A 17,278-nucleotide genomic window follows, 5' to 3' on the forward strand; every position below is an offset into this window, starting at 1 on the left:
TCAGCCACCATCGCTCTGGCAGCAACGGCGCTAGAGCCAGAGCAGGGGAGAGGCGAGCTGGAGCAAACCATTTTGGGGGGGGGGGGGTTATCTATACTTTTGTTGTTAAAATGTTACGTCTCAAACAAGTACTGAATGCTTTTTATATTTTTAGTAGTGTGTCACACAAACAGCAAATATTGTCAAAAAAGTAAGAAATCTTTGGGGGTGCTTTGATTCATTTTGGGCTAAAATCGCCCCTGCTACACACTATAGTTACTTATTATTATTATTATCATTATTATCATCGTTGTTGTATCGTAATGTATCATTCTGGTTATCATTTTCAACTTACAACATAATATATTAACAGTAATTTTGAGAAAATGTACAACAAACAAACAAAAAAATGCAGATTAAAACTGTTGGCTCATGAATTCATTTTTTCTCTGCCCTGCGATTATGTGCTAAAGACTCAAACTGAAACCTTTCCGATGTGAAATCACAGGTAGGATTTCAAAACTAGCAATCATTGCTGGTTGTTGATGCAGTTCCACTTTTGTGCAGTCAGTGGTGCTGTAGCTCTTTGTCCTGTCCATCCGTTTATCGACTCATTGTGAAGAACAGATTGGAGCCTTGTTTGAACCGTGTCATCATAGTGTTTATCTTTATTGTCATTACATTGTAGTTCATCTTCACGACAAGCAGTTATACATACAGTGGTCTTAGATTATATCATCGTCCAATACGAGGAGAGCAACAGTTAGAGTTAGTATCACAGCTAGATTTTTTCCATTGACCAACCCCACCCGCAAACCCCCCAAAATACCCCTTCATCCTCCCCCTAATCACCACCCCTCCCATACTCAACACCATACACCAATGTATTGACGACTGTCAAATACGTCACAGGTGCCCAACCATTAAATAGGACACAGGAATAAATAAATTAATAAATAACCAAATCAATACATACAATACATATATAAATAAATAAATACCAACAAGGTGTGTGTATATATTCACATACACACAAGTAGCTCACCAGTGGACAGCAGGTCCATAGTCGTAGGGCCATTTCATACAGCCACAAGGCATAAAGTATTATTATGTAACACAGCCACAGTTCAGACCCCGGCCACATTATTACACCCCAAAAATCACGGTGCAGAGATTAGATTTAGTTTTACAAATGTTTCTTTGAAGCAGGTCAGCTCTCAGAGGCAGACCTGCTCCCTTGGGATAAATCCTTCTGGTTGAGTTAAACCTCACAGGTGGAGCCTCAAAAAAGCAAAAAACAGCTAGAGTTAAAAAAATAAAGCACCAATTGTTATTTAAATAAATATATTATCATCCTTGGTGCACAAAGTAAAGTGTAATAGATGATTTTTTTTGCTAGTGGACACTACACCTCAAACCATAACCTGTTGATCAATCAAGCCCAATTTATTGGCTTATGCTGCCGTCTTTGAGCCGAGCAAGACAAGCAGTTCCTTATTTCTCTGAGATAACTGGCTGTAGCTTCAGGGTTTTCTTATCACTCCAACACTAATTCTGAAGCACAGGCAGTATATGTGCTCACTGGTCACTTTATTAAGTACAATTTGCTACCACTGGGTTGTACCCACCTTTGCCTTGAGAGCTGCATTAATTCTTCATGGCATAGATTCAACAAGGTTCTGGGAATATTCCTCAGATATTTGGGTGCATATTAAAAGAAAGCATCGCACAGTTGCTGCAGATTTTATTCAGCTACGCCTCCATGATGTGACTCTCGTTTTCCACCCAAGATGCTCGATTAAATTGAGATTTGGTGACTGTTGGGAACCATGTGAATACAATGAACTCTGATCAGCCATCAGAAGACGGTCAGCAACAATACTCAGGTAGGCAGTCACATTAAATGATGCTCAGTTGGTACAAAGAGCCCAAACTGTGCCAAGAAAATATCCCTCACAATATAACACTATCACCAGCCTGAACTGTTAATAGAAGGCAAGATGCTTTGTTTATGTCAAATTCTGATCCTATCGTCTGAATGTCACAGCGGATATTGAGACTGATCAGATCAGGAAATGTTTTTTCTCTCTTCTGTTGTCCAATTTTGGTGATCCCATGTGAATTGCTATCTTGCTCCCCCACTCTTAGCTGAAAGGAATGGCACAGTGTTACTGTTACTGTTGCCTTCCTATCAGTTCCAACCTCTGACCTTAACAAGACATTTTCACTCAGGGAACTGCCACTGAATGGATATTTTCTCTTTTTTTGGAACATTTTTGTAAACCCTGGAGATCCCTGTGTGGCAGTTTCTAAAATACTCAAACAACCATGCCACATTCAAAGACATGTAAATATTGTTTCTTCCCACAGCATTCATAGTCATAATGCATCTTACTGTTAAATTATACAACATATTTTTTTAGTTCACTGTTGCTGTACACTGGTGGAAACCTTGAGCTATGAGAAGCCCCTAAATCTTTTAAAGCTACTGTTAGCAAGAAAAGTCTGTCATTTCTCTAACCAGTAATGACACACCAATAATACAATACAATTTCGCAAATGCTTTTTGAGGTTATTAACCTGCTTATTAATATATAATTAATGTAAAATGAATAATTTTGTTAGCAGAAGTCCAAATGTAAATGTATATTAGAATCTACCAGCTGGTGCTTCTCAAGTTTAGCCCAAAACAATGACAGTGTTTCTCCTTCCAGAACAGCTGTACCTCTGAGGAAAGACTGGAGACCTGCAGGCTTTGTTTGGAGTGTTATGACTGATCTCTCAACTGGAGAGATGAAACTGACTTTAGGTAGGTAATGTGGCCGAGGTCTGACTCTTACCAAAGTGAACAGGGGAAATGGAGGGTAACACTGTACAAGTCCCTCATTGAGGTTAGAATACATGTCGCCATAGAGGGCAAATCGCAGTGGAAGTAAAACAAAAAAAGCAAATTAAATACAACATTCAAAAAAATTAAAAAAAAAAAGTCTTTGTAAGCACTTTGTAAGTTGAAGAAGAGTGCCATATGAATTTTCAACAGGTCAAAGAATACAATAATTGAACAACAGAAACACAAGAGTAGCAGAATTAACCTAGGTTCACTGCACTGCGAGACAAAAGCCAGCAGGAGGAACATCTCCCCTTCTTTTTCTCCCTTTTTGAATGTTTTGTCTTTTAAAAAATCCATCTCAAACAGCAGACGTGAAGCGGTCCAGTTGCATGCAGCTCACAGACATTCGACAGGCAGACTCAGAAAAATCAGGTTTTCCGACACAGAACTTACCAACAGAATAAATAAAAAGAAAACACTGAACATACGTTTGCGCCAACAAAACCTCCGTCTTTTACAAAAACCTGTAACAGTTATGCAAAAGCAGGTATACGGCAGAAAAAAAATGAAGACTGGAAAGAGATAATTATCAAGTTTTATTTGATGATTGTATTGTTGTTTTCACGAATGTGCTTTGGCGATGGAAGAGATCTCTTAGCTCTTTCACAGACAGATAGAGAGATAGAGAGATGGGTAGATACCTCTTCCTTTGATGAAACATTAAATTTTATTGTTCCATCAGAACTTATTGCCTTTATATTCAGTATTTATTGACAGCTTATAGAAGATAATGTTTAGTCAGAACCGGTACTTTTCCTTTTTTTTTACTATTATTATTACTATTTAAAAGGATTGTACAGTAGCTTTAGGTTTTCCTGTCCTTCAACCAAACTTCTATCAAATATTTTATCTTGAAAAATATTTTAACTAAAGCAATTTGTTTTTGTTGTTTTCTTTCTTGACTCTGTCACACTTCTTAAGTATCTGTACCATTTTAGGTGGCATACACTTTCTCTGTCATGCACTGATTAATCACCAGACTTTAGCAAGAGAAAGCGATGAGATCGTAAATATAATTGAAACATGACTGTTTCATGACAGTTTCAATTATATTTGAAACGGTCAGATAAAAATTTACGATTTTTATTTTTATTTTTATTTTTTTAAGCCTAACATCATCAGCCATTTCTAGGTCCAAATGCCCTTTCTGAGCACTGAGCAGTGTTTTTTTTGTTTTTTTGTTTTTTAAAGGTCTAGGTTCCAATAAAATTATCAGTGTGGCGTTCTCCAGGTGTTATCCAGGCATCCATTAAAACAATGATCTATGGGGTTTGGCAGAGTTAGCAGTAAGCTAACTTTAGTCACTGAAATAGTTGTCATTTAAAGACAATATACCATGTTTTTACTGACATCTTTCTGAAAAGCCTACAGACACCCAGGACTTCTGTAACTCTAGATGCAAATGAAGACTGGAATGTAAACTAGCAGTAACATATAGAGGGTCACTGAAGTTGGGTTAGTTGACATAATGATCTACTCCTTTTTAGCTAGCTACAGAGCAATAGGTAGGCTAATATCAACACATCAGCACAGGGACGAGGATGTAGGATGAGGGTTAAATTGTTCTCAATAAAAAATGGAAGAGGATTCCCTGCTGGCAGATATAGGCTTCATATGGCAGACAGAAAACACTGGACACAGATAAAACATCAGCCTAGAGGTCAGAGATGAAACCATCCACTACACATGAATAATAATCAATATGTTACTGCATGTTTTGGATTGCTTAGTATGAAAAAAATGTGATCCTAAGTTCAATGTCTTGAGCTTTGAGACCTGGAAACAGGGTTTAATACCTGATTACTTAACAAGCAGACAATCAAACCCGTTATTTTACCTAAAGTTTGGTAGAAACCGTAAAGATTTTATATATTTTAATATGGTCCATGTTATACATGTAAACCATTAACCTGCTAATAGATTTTAGTATGTTAATTTTAATAATATAAAATGATCATATATGTTAATGATCTGTAAGTAATAGGAAAAAAAGATTGTAGTATAACCTGTTTAACATGAAAGCCGCTCTTCTGGCGGAGTATTCTAAAAAAATTCTGAATATGTCATATTTCTCTTTTGTTTTCAATATTCGCCTGTATGTTACATTTAAGATGAGGTATTCAGTAATCAGGCACTAAAATAACGTATTCTGCTCAACAGTGCATCACCAAAGCACGAGTACAGGAATGTTAAGCTAAAGGCTAGCTGGTTAGCCACTTCTGGCACATTAGCATCAGCCCTGCTAGCACAGATTCCTGCTGGTTCATAAATAATGCTCAGATAGAAAAACCCTAAGACTTTTTTTTAAAAATTATTCCTAAACTCTGTACAATAAGTATCAAACAGTCCATTTTAAAACATGTGTAACTGGTAAATTACTACTAGAATTCAAAGCAGAGATGACCCGGGTGTTATTTTTTTCCTTTATCCGTTGATTTGACATAAACCCAGAACTATACTTAGATGCCTATTTCAACAAGTAACACATATAATTATAGGTTTGTAGTCTTGTCCTCTATTTCGAAGAGAGCTCTTAATATTGCTAGAATGTTTCAATTATTTAAACTGAGTCATCTCTTTAATTGTTAAAAAGAGTCCAGATCTTTAAAGGTTATACATTTGTATACAAAACCACTAAAGTTACATCCTCAAACATGATATTTTCCTGCTAACACCTGGTTCCACTTCCCTTCAAACGTAGTTTTGTCACTATCTATATAACCTAAAACTAACCTATCAGAGATAAATCAGTTGCTTTATCAGAGAACCTTTAACAGTAAATAATATCAATGTTTTTCATATGGTCATTGTCAAAGTGGACTTCTTTACACTGCTTTTAACAATACTGCTGATCTGTCCAGAAACTGAGAATAGTGAGACGCATTTTGGCATTGTAGCCATCCTGCTAGATGCTACACATCGTGTTTGCGGCAGGGAACTACCACCAACACAGAGTTCTTACTAACATTTAACTATTCCAACAACTGTTTAAGAGAAAACTAGAATGAGATATCCGAAGCATTTGGTTGAAGAATGGTATAATTATGCCTGAGATTATGACAACAGGTCCAGAAGCAAAAAATGTCAAGATCGTAGGGTTAAAATAAATAAATGAGTAAATCTTGAATTAAGTGAGATGTTTGGGGACATTAACAACATTCCAATATGACCAAATGTATCATTCTAGGGACAAGAAGGCAAAGAAGATTCTAAAACTTTAGTGCAAGCTAAAAAAAAGTTGGATGCCTTTAGAAGCATACGCACTAGAAGCGATGTTGGTTGTCACACATTACTTTGAAGCTGACAGTTGGTTGCTTGTGAGTATTCTGGCCACTGGTTGCCTAGGTGACCTTCTATTGTTATTCACTATCAGGTCATATGACAATACAGGTATTATTCACTCTTCATTGTCTGTGGGTTCTCAGTCATCCAGGTCATCATAGTCTAAGGAGCTTGTTAAGAAAAGCGTCTGGATTTCTTTAAGTTTCTCGAAGATGTTTCACCTATCATCTGAGAAGCTTCTTCAGTTCTTAGAATTGAAGAAGCTTCTTGGATGAAAGTCCGGAAGCTTTTCTTTCCAAACTCAATAGACTTCACTCTTCATTGTTATTTACTTCAGTTGCTCACCTGCAAGACGAAAAAGTTTATCTCGGATCCCATCTACTTCCCATTGCCAGTGGTTACTCTGGCCATAGTTGCTTGAAGTCACCGAATGTCACGGACTTCCTATGGCCTCTGGTTGCCACATTGCTATGAATTAATTCCATTGTGTGCAACTTCACACTATAGATATTGTTCGATGCACATTGTTTAGCGCATGACTTCTATTGTGAATATGGCACATCTGAGCTGCACTGACCTTTGTAGGCCCAGTCAGCTGCCATTAACCACAGGTATCTGGTATCATGACCAGGGAAAAATATAGGATGTTCTCCCTGGTAAGCTATATTTGAGCTATCGGGATTTTGACAGAAACAATATGAATCTGGAATTTAGCATTAGCATTACAGCAGGTTTCATGACAGCAAAATGTTTTGATCTTGCTTTACTGTTTCAATATAAAGCTTACTAGTATTAGAGACTTTTAGTGTTTGAGAGCGAAATACTAGAAATTTCCCATTGCTAAATAACTATAAAGTTGGAAAGATTCTGAAATATTCACCAAGGAATTTCAGAAACTTTGTTTAGTGGGAACTAGGATCATGTAAAATAGTCGGGCCCCTAACTGCACTCTAAAGATTAAAGCGTAGACTTCACTGACACTTCTCCGATAGATTGTTGGGTAGATATTAATGGTTGTAACTAGTGCCGTCAGCATTAATCTCGTTAAAATGACGTTAACGCCATTTTAACGAGATTAGCGCTGACAGCACTAGTTGTAACTGTTCATCAGCTACTACATGTCCTACTGATGTGCCTTTTGGCAAGGGAGTATCAACTCCCAAACTTAATTAATTATGGTTCTGAGCCTCAGTTATTGAAAATCTAAAGAAGGCTTAAAAAAAAGAAAAACAGCGATTTTAGATATCTAGCCACACATACTCATGCATGCAAAAGCCACATAGTTAGACAAATAAGCAAGGACCTACTCCACGGAGTACAAGGAAACCACAGTATACAGAAAGGAAAAAACAAGCAAACTTCTTTCTCACTATGAATACTGGAATGTTCAAATATGCATCAAGTAAAAAAAAAAGTGAAAGGTTCTGTTCAATAAAATTAATCTGTGGCTGTGATGGCAAATCAGTGCTGCTGGGTAAAAAGAGTAACCCAAGTTTCTCCTTTTCATCACTTGAACTCCTGCTTAGTGATGTGTTGAATGAGTTTCTTGATCCTCAAGCCTCAAAACCCTCCTAAAAGTCCCATTTTACAAGATAAATGGGTTTCGAAACGAGTGGATAAATGTTCTCTTTTCCATTTTAGCAAGACCAAGCTTATTTCAACATTGTGAATCTTTTTTTTTTTGGGGCTGGATCATGCATTCAGCCACTGAATTTAAATGCTATGCAGTGTCGGCAAAGGCAGAGGGTGTTACAAAAAGAGCTAGAAACAGGTTGAAATATACCTAAATTGTAAGCTCTAAGGATCTGTGGCTCTGGGTTGTTATTTTGATGGTCTACAATCTGGAGTATGGAGCCTTGCTAAAAGGTAGTGCTACCCAGTGAAAGAAAATAACAAGACAAGTGAAAGTAACAAAGATAGACAGCTGGTAAAACTGTGACAGTTGCTGAAAAATCTAGGTATGAAAAAGAGCACAAGAAGGCAAGTTAAGGTAGAAAGAACAGTTACTTTTAGAGAAATACAGCAAGAAAAGAAGAAAGAAGACAGTCTCACAAAAAAGCTGTCAGGCAGCTAAACCGACAAGCAGGAATTTGTGCTGGCTTGATCATAATACAGTAAGAACAGGTCAAAACGCACATACAGACACATACATGCACGTACTTATACACCGTGCTTTAGTCTCTGTAGCCTCACTGGTATTCTGTGCTGCCCGGCCGAGCACTGCGCTATAAAAGAACATCATTGCTTTGTCTTTTCATCTCTTTCAGTCCCTTGCTTATGCATCTCTCACGCTATAATCCTCCTCTCCCTTTCTTCTTCTACTCTAATCGCTGTTCTACTGCCTCATCTTATGCATCCCATCTCGGGCTCCTCTCTCGTTTCAGTCCATTTTGTGAAAGCAGAATCGCACACAAGCACAGAAGAAGAAGAAGTTGAAGGAGGGCGTGGTTTGTTGTTTATGCAAATACAGGCTGTTTTCTGGGTGTCTGGATTGGTCGAGGGGGAGGGGAAGGTTGGTAACAGGACCTAATGAGGGAGCGGCACCAGGATATCCACATAATTGATGGGGAAGAAGCCCGACTGGCCGTTGATCATACCCTCGTACCAGTTGTCATCGATCTGATTGGTCAGGGTGATGACATCCCCCTCTTTGAAGCCCAGCTCGCCTTCGTTCTCTGGTTCAAAGTCATAGAGCGCTCGACAACATGGCTGGTCCATAGGGGCTGTGAGTGGACAGAAGCAAAACATACCGTGTCAGTTTCACTCTCTATGAGGCATTTTTGGTTTAGTTTGGTTTGTTTTGGCGTAGCTTAAAGACACCGTCACATACTGGGCCTAGGTGGTCAAGTAATGGCATAATGTTTTGTTTTACTTATGAATTTATTGCTGTGGATTGAACAGGGTTAATTTGCTGGATATCAACATAATGGTTTGACAAGGCTCACCTGTTAACTGAAAACCATTCTAACTCACTAGCTTTGATATCCTGTTATACTCTGTAAAATAAATATAAAAAAATATTATGCATAGCCAAGCATAACTTAAATCCAGAGAAAGTCAGGAGTCTTTTAAATAACTTTGTATATTTCATAATTAAACTTAAAAATAAAATAATGCAAGTCTATACAATGTTATTTTGTTTCCCAACTAAAGTCTCAAATATGAAACAAGTTTAACAGACTCTAACACTACTCTGGAACGTAGAAAGGAACTTTCAGCTGCTAAATAATTTCCCAAGGGGTTGCCACAGTGGATGGATGTGCATGCTAATTTGGAACACAGTTTACACCAGATGCCGAGCACTGGGAGTACACTAGCTTGCGACCCCTGAGGCTTGGTTTGTGTCTCCTTTCTGACATGTTTTAATTTATTTTTGGGGGGGCCCAGGATGCTGGCTGGCAGATAGAGCAATGAGCCACTGTGATGCCCTTTGTTTGACGGTGAAGTTTCATTGTGAAACCTTGAGATAAGCATTTCTGAAATCTTTCCTGTGTTTTTCCAATTAAGGTGTTGAACGTAGAGTCTGACTGAAAATTAGACATACAGATAGACAGATAGATAATGACTTATCAATCACAAGTTTGCAATGCCAATCAGTCAGATTTGCCCCACAATTATGAATTCACCCAGAGGCTTCACAACAGGACTTCAAAAACCAGTGGGAGTGTGGCCACATAAGTCTGTTGTTAGGCCTTTCCGAAATCATTTTTGACAATCAATTATGACCTAGATCGGGAATATATATTAAGCAATGAACACTGCACTCTCTTAAAAATGACTTTAAAGTAGCCACTAAGACTAAAAACATCAAGCAATTGGGAACTGGGGTAATTTTCTTATACGCTTAAATACAATCGGACTTCTTTTAACCAGGGGAGTTATTCCCTGCCGATTGCTTAAAATAGGGTTAATGCACTGCTGCAATGGTTTCACTTCTCAAGGCTTTTATGTAGAGTCTTTGGTAACTACTGCTTTTACAGGATGTATCGTATGTTGGGGTTCAGTGCCTTGCACTTTGCAACATGGACAGGAAGGGCTAGGAATTGATCTGCCAACCCTGCAGTTAGTAGGCCAACCCATTACAATAACTGAGCGATGTTCCCACCACTTTCCAGTGGCGTTCTAAGTCTGATGGGAACTCCCGCGGCTTCTTCTATCTGGTAGACATGCTCGTCTTTTTCCTCGGACTACATGAGGCATCCCAGATCCTGAGTTGCCAAGAAACTACATCAGATAAAACTGTTTTACTGCAGATACCTCATCTCTATTGGACATTATTTGACAGATACCATTAAGCTGGATTCTGGCAGTCATCTAAATGCAGATCAAAGAAGAAAAAAAAAGGTTTTTTCTTTCTTAGATTGACATCCTCTCTCTACCTGGTGATCTTCCTGGGGATTTGGCAGAGTGTATCCCTCCATTGTGGCTTTCGCTGGGGGGCAGCAGCTCCAGTGTCATTCTGGGTTTTGGAGTGTACTCCTTCCTCGGTTTACTGGACACTTCTTTTATCCTGGAAGGAAGCCAGACAGTTAAGTTCTATCTAACCACACAATCTATTTTTATATCTTTATTTCTATCCTGAGTAGGAGGCTGGATCGATACCTGTCCTCCATTTTCCTGGAGAGCTGTTGGAGGATTTCAGAGGCACGGCTGTGGTATTCCAACTGAGCTTGGACCAATGCTGAGAGCTGGCTCACCTGCTCTATCTGCAACACACACATACACATGTTTTTTTGTTGGTTTTTTTCTTCCAAAGCGTGCTCCATACCCATGCTGTGCTGGGACTGGCTTGGCACAGGAAGGCACAAGATTGCTTGTCTTTTCCATGTTTGTATATAGCATCGAATTTTTCACTTGGAACATGTCAGTAACAAGAATAGACCTTAATATTTTATTTTCCCTTTATTAAAAAAATAACATTCAACTTGTTTTTGTGGCTGTGGTATAAAATCTTCTCTGAATTTGCTGAGGGCACAATATGATTAGTTTGTCTTTTCCTGATTGCTCTTCAAAACTCTGTTTTGATAATAATGATCTGAGATTATTTAACGCTTTCATCTATCTGTAGAGCTAAGGAACATATTTACCTTCAACTAATAATAAGTTATGGTGGAATTGGAATTGCAATACATATATTAGATTATCCTTACGTCGCTCTCCAGTAGGTTAAACATGCTCTGCTCTGCGATCTCTTTGCTCTCATCAAACTTCTCCAGTGCCTGTTTGATTTCGTCATCCTGGACTTTCCCCTGACGCTTCTTCTTGTAGTCGAAGTCCAGACGTCGGCCCTCCATCTTCTTCAAATGATGCTGGAATAGATGAGAAAGGAACATGTGAGATAAACCACTATGAAGACAATTTAAGATTCATGTTGAAGAAGAATTCAACAACATGCCACCATTATAAATTCAATTTCCCGGATATCTAATATTATGGATTTGTCTTTACTGACCTGTATCTCTTTGAGGTCTTTATCATGAAGATTCTGCAGTGGATCAATGAAGTTCTGTTTGACCTCCATGTCAAGAGCATCTTTCACCTCCCCGAGTTCCTTCATCGCCTCACCAGCATCCATGAGGGCCAAGCCTGGAAAGAAAGTGAGAGGAAGTATGGGGCAAATTAGGAAAAATAGGAAGGATAAAAAAGAGAATTTCTGAGCCCCGCAAGGTTGCTACTTGCTTATGACCTATTTTTCTCCATTATCTAATCGTGAATAGACAATGCAATAAAAATGGCTAACTTTGTATACTTTCAATTGTGCAGATATGCAGCCATTTAACAAGTATACATTCCCATTTACCGAAGCTGGACTCCTCTCCTAACTCCCGTCCAAACTTCAACATGGCGTCTCCTAGGACGGTCTCAGCCTGTGGATAACCAGGTCCTTTTTCCTGCCCACGGATCTTTGACATGGTGTTGATCATACTCAGCTTGGCTCTTGATGCTTTAAAAGGCAGAAATGACATCAGGAGTCACACTTTAATTACAATATATTAGTTTTGAATTTTATTTATTTTTTTAATATGCTGCAACCTTTGCATATTTCATACCTGGGTTAGGCTGAAGGTACTCTGTTGTTTTGGTCATGATGTCCAACACTGCTCTGCTGGTGACGTCCACCTTCTGCAGGGGAAACACCAGATTATCAGCATGTCAACTGATACTCACTCATATAAACAGAGTAGAAAGTCCAGGAACAACTTCAACTACTCCCAAAGTGCATAGAGAAGCTCCAGAAACTTTTGCAGTATCCAGTATAACTCTGTTGTTCTTCCTGTGTATTTAGGCTTGTGGCCTTCATTAAGGTAATTATGAAACATATTGTTAACAACATGTTTGGTAGGATATTTTATAAAGCAGAAAAAATAAATCAATACAACAACATGTGACCAACCATATATTACTAGGGAAAAAAAAAAAAAGTGTTTTTCCAAACCAGCTGAAGAATGATTAGTGGAGCAAAATCAGTTGCAAAGGGGGTGCTGCACCAAAACCCTCCTTGTGGTCAAGAGCAGAGTGCCACAGTTGCCAGTACTTTGGAGAGATGCCTCCTTTTCTTTGATCCATTGTCTCCTACAAACTCGAAATGCAGAACGTTCACCTTCACATGAGAAGCTTTACCTTAATGTCGAAACCAACGCATTTTAAAAAGTACACTTTCACTTTGAAGGTGAACGCTCTCTGTTTCTGTTAATGACCCTGATTAAGGCCAACAGCTCATCAGTTATTACTCAAGTAATAAAGTTGCTCTATATACTACAATAAATACAGCTTTGCAATATTTTCTAGATATATCTAGATATACATTAAAAAAAATCTGCTGGTGTAATACAGGTTTACAAGTTAGTAAGACTCATATGTGGTCAAGGTGAAGCAACAGATACCAGCCAGTTAGGCTGTAGTTAGAGCACCAAACTTTACCTGTACTTATGTGTTGTTTAATTTAAAAAAACAAAAAAAAACAAAACATAAGCATAATTTAAAGTTTGCTAGTCCATCTCTCTGCTGTGGCCACTTACTTCGTGGATTAGATCCAAGAAGTATTCTGGCACCAAACCTTCTCTCAGAAAACTGTTATTTTAGTGATTATATCAACAAGTATAACTTCTAAATTAGCTAGACTCTACCAGCAGGGAGTGAGAGAGATCCGGTTTCTCTCTGCTTTTACTCATAACACTAAGCTAAGATTAAATTTGGTATCAAACAGATAATTACCTTCTCCATTTCTTTAAAGTCATCATCTAGCTTGGTTCCTTCCGCACCTCCAACTTTCTCGCTGACTTTCTGTAATAAGAAATTAGAGGAAAGAGACAGAAAGGGGAAGAAAGATGGTTAATAATTTCATATTTGAGTAGCTTTAATTACTCAAACCCACCCTCGGAGGAAGAAACACCAAATTGTGTTTAAAGTGGTAATGAAGAGAAAGTCTCGCTGTGTGACAAGAGCAAAGGCAGAAAAAAAGGAAGTGTTGTACAAAATAATTTATGCAGGAAAAAAGAGACGAGAAGGAAAGTCGGTGTGGAGTGACAATAGCTTTCACTCAACCTTATATTCCTCGATTTTTTTGTCTTCTATTTTAATGCCATTAGAATACAGTGTTTCAGAGTGAGTCAATAAGGGTTTATTTTCATCTGCATCCTTGGCCTCTGCAGGCAGAAATTGAGCAGTTTGAAATAGTCTCTTCATCTTAATAAATACAACCTCTTTCAGAGGGCCAAGCATCTCTCAACTGACGAGCCGGCTTTCTGCTTTCACTGCAATGCTTCAATATTTTTCTCAGAAACACGTTCAAGCCAGCGGCACCACTGAGTTCATAGACAGCAGGCAGTCTGAATCTGGGTTCACCGGGTATTATGTTCACACTCATTAGATGTTTCAATGAACCGTAACACTGAACCTCCAGCTCCAGAATTTATTTTATTAAGGCTTATTAACTGATGAATGTACTAAGAAAACATAATAATGTGATTTTTCTTTCCCGCGACAGACACAGATATTTCCTGTAAGTCAGCTGCAGCGCACCACAAAAAAGCAATTCAGATATTTTTACAATTGTTTTGAAACCTGCAGCTTTCTCACTATTACTGCTTTATTGCAGCTGAATTCTTTTCTTTTTAAGAGCCTTGTCAGAGACCAAAGGAACTCCAGCTTGGAATATTCAGCTGATTAGATTACATTATTCAGTAAAATAATAAAAGGTTAAAACTTGTAATCACTTGTTCTGAGAATAAATCACATTTTTTGCTTGAACTTTTTCTTTTGTTACTGCAGTTTTGGTGTGGATATTATGAAAAATGTGGACACTTAAAAGTGTGAAAATATGAGTTTAGACAACAGAAGATTGCTCAATAATGAGTGTGACTCTACACGAACGTGATGGATGATAATGGATTCACTTACAATCCCACCATCACAGTTGTTGAGTCTGAACACCAAAAAGCCTCCTGGCTTCTCTATGAAGTCACTTCAGTATGGTTCTCATTTCGAAGATCACAGAGCTCAGTTAAACAGTGTAAAATGATAACAAAGAGAACCCAAATCACCACAAACTCACCAAAGAGACCCCAAATTACCAAATAGCCCCAATCTAACATAACGATAAACACCTACAGAATGACCTTAAAGCTACACAAAAGGGCCACAAAGACACACAAAAAAGGTTTTTAAACCCAAAAAGCAGGGATAATAGCTGAAATTAACTACAAAGAGACCCAAAAAATGAGCGAGAAAAACGCACTTAGTAATCTAAATGACACCAAAATTATAAAGAAACAATCATAAAGAGACAAAAAAGAACTTCAAAGAGACACAAAAGGGCCACAAAAAGACAAAAGCTTACAGAGACCCAAAACAGCCACAAAGTGACCACAAAGACACACAAAATTACAGAAATAAACCAAACAAGAAGGTAAACAGCCACAAAGAGACACAAAAGGGGGGTTGGGTGTGTGTGTGTGTGTGTGTGTGTGTGTGTGTGTGTGTGTGTGTGTGTGTGTAATCAGAGACAAGAGACACAAAACCAGAGACAAGAGACACAAAACAACCAGAAACCAACCATCCAAAGACAAGCTAAACAACACAAAACAATTAAAAGGGATCAAAAGTAACCACTAAATGGCCACAAAGACGACTGAAATTACCAAAATAATCCCCAACACAAGCAGAACAACCCTGAAGAGACACAGAAGAAAAAACAAATGAGTAACAAGGAAAGGGAAATACCATATATCAGACACCCCTGTGAAGTAAGGAAATTAAACACTTAAGAGACAAAACAAACACAAAGACACACTTAATTACTGAAATGGTGCCAAAGACAAGCTAAATTAATCACACAGAGTCCACAGACGACCAACAAATGACACAAAGTAGCCTCAAGTAATTCATCTCTTTCAGAACAAGTAGTACTAGTTTTTGTTCACTTTACCAAAATGTAATTATTTCCTTTAAAAATCTCTTCTTTTAGTGTTCAGACTGAACAAAAAAAACAGGACTTTTACGTTACACAACTACAGCCGTGTCTGTAATAACAAAGACATAGTGGAGCGAATGAAGTCTGCACAGCAAAGACAGCAGACTCATCATAAATGCTGTGACCTCCATCCGACTGCAATCACAGCGACACTCAGTGAGTTATAGATATTGCCTTCCTTATATATAGATCTTTGTTCTGCTCTGCTTGTGACTGTAGGAGAGGGAGTTGCTGCAGAGTGACACTGCTTGCTTGCTAATCGCCTCAGGTTGCAGGGAAGGAGGAGAGAGGGATTTTCCACAATCGTGACTCATATCAGACACCCACAGCTTAGTGAACTCATATGCACCTTTCCACTTATCTATGCAGTAGATACCAGTAAACAAATGCATAAAAACAACATACGGCAACAACAGCAGACAGCTGCACTTATGTATACTCATGCGTGACGGGTGAAAATGAATATTTAAACTGCTGTTGCCACTATTGCAGTACTATGAGAAACTGTTAAAATGTTCATCGGAAACAGTTGCCAAACATTTCTCTTAAGTTTCATACATGATTCAACCAAAATGTGCTGTATGATTAAAGTAAAGCATCTTTAAAATAAAGTTACTTCAAATAAAGTTAAAACTAATTAAATACACATATTGTAAACATTAACAGTCTGCAATTTGGATTTTTTTTTTTTTTATAAAACAGAATAATGTCATTTCATTGTTATATATATATATATATATGTGCATGCTCTGGCCCTGCTCCAGCAGCCCCAACAACCATCTACCATCTCTTCTACCTAAAAAGGCAAAAGACATCCAGAAACAAAACACTCGAGGAGGGCAAGAGAAGAAGGAAAAAACAACAACAAAAACAAACTGGCAGTATAGTGGTTCACTCAGTGAGGAAACTCCTACATCCATCAACCACCGAAATTAGAGCCTAAAGACCAACACATAGATGTGACAGAACCCAGATATCCCTACCCACTGCAACCCACAGTGAAGATCGGGAGGTAAGAATTAATAAGCATTTGTTTCTTCTGACTCCTTTTCCAACAGGAAATCATTATGATTTGTTTTGGGTTTTAGTGGGTTTTAGTGATTAATGTTTATTTTTGGTTTGGTTTTATGGTTACTAAGACCTGTTGCTTATATGTTCGAAATAAACATTTGGTTGATTGAATGATTGACTGATTGAATTTCATAACCTCTAAAAATGATCACTTGGATAGGAGCCAATCAACTGGATATGCAGTAGTCAAAAGTAACTCCACTTTAGCAGCAACAGTAAAATATGTAGTCATGCCAAAGGTAAAAATTAAAGTGGATTTTTCTGGTAAGACTTATTTCTCAATTTCTGCACACATGGCAGCGAATTATGAAAACATGCAATTCGTGGAATGAGCAGCTAAAAATGTGTCTGGTACAGCAGATGTCACACGTCTTCTTCATCAAAGCAACAAGCCATGCAAGCATAAAGATAAATATGTGTGTGTTTATGTAATGGCTTGTGCACCTGAGCACCTGTGTGTGCTTGTTATGACACAAGGCTGAGTGTGTCTCTTAGACAGGCAGAGAGAGCGAGGAGACATAATAATGAAAAAATATAAATGATGAAAATGTAAAAATAATGAAAAACAATAGCGGGGAAAGAAA

General features: G+C 38.0%; 1 protein-coding gene across 1 annotated transcript in view; it reads right to left on the reverse strand.

Moving 5' to 3' along the window:
- Positions 1-621: 621 nt before the first annotated feature.
- LOC116332186 (endophilin-A1-like) overlaps positions 622-17,278 on the reverse strand; it is a 50,880-nt gene continuing 34,223 nt past the window's right edge. The window contains exons 2-9 of the mRNA XM_031755043.2: positions 13,367-13,435; positions 12,202-12,274; positions 11,952-12,095; positions 11,604-11,737; positions 11,302-11,460; positions 10,754-10,857; positions 10,531-10,661; positions 622-8,874 (exon numbers count right to left, since the gene is read on the reverse strand). Coding sequence (XP_031610903.1) covers positions 8,678-8,874; positions 10,531-10,661; positions 10,754-10,857; positions 11,302-11,460; positions 11,604-11,737; positions 11,952-12,095; positions 12,202-12,274; positions 13,367-13,435 — 1,011 coding nt within the window. The 3' untranslated portion in view covers positions 622-8,677. The remainder of the gene's footprint in view (positions 8,875-10,530; positions 10,662-10,753; positions 10,858-11,301; positions 11,461-11,603; positions 11,738-11,951; positions 12,096-12,201; positions 12,275-13,366; positions 13,436-17,278) is intronic.

Source organism: Oreochromis aureus, linkage group 3, assembly GCF_013358895.1.
Source record: "Oreochromis aureus strain Israel breed Guangdong linkage group 3, ZZ_aureus, whole genome shotgun sequence".
In the NCBI taxonomy this organism is placed as follows: domain Eukaryota; kingdom Metazoa; phylum Chordata; class Actinopteri; order Cichliformes; family Cichlidae; genus Oreochromis; species Oreochromis aureus.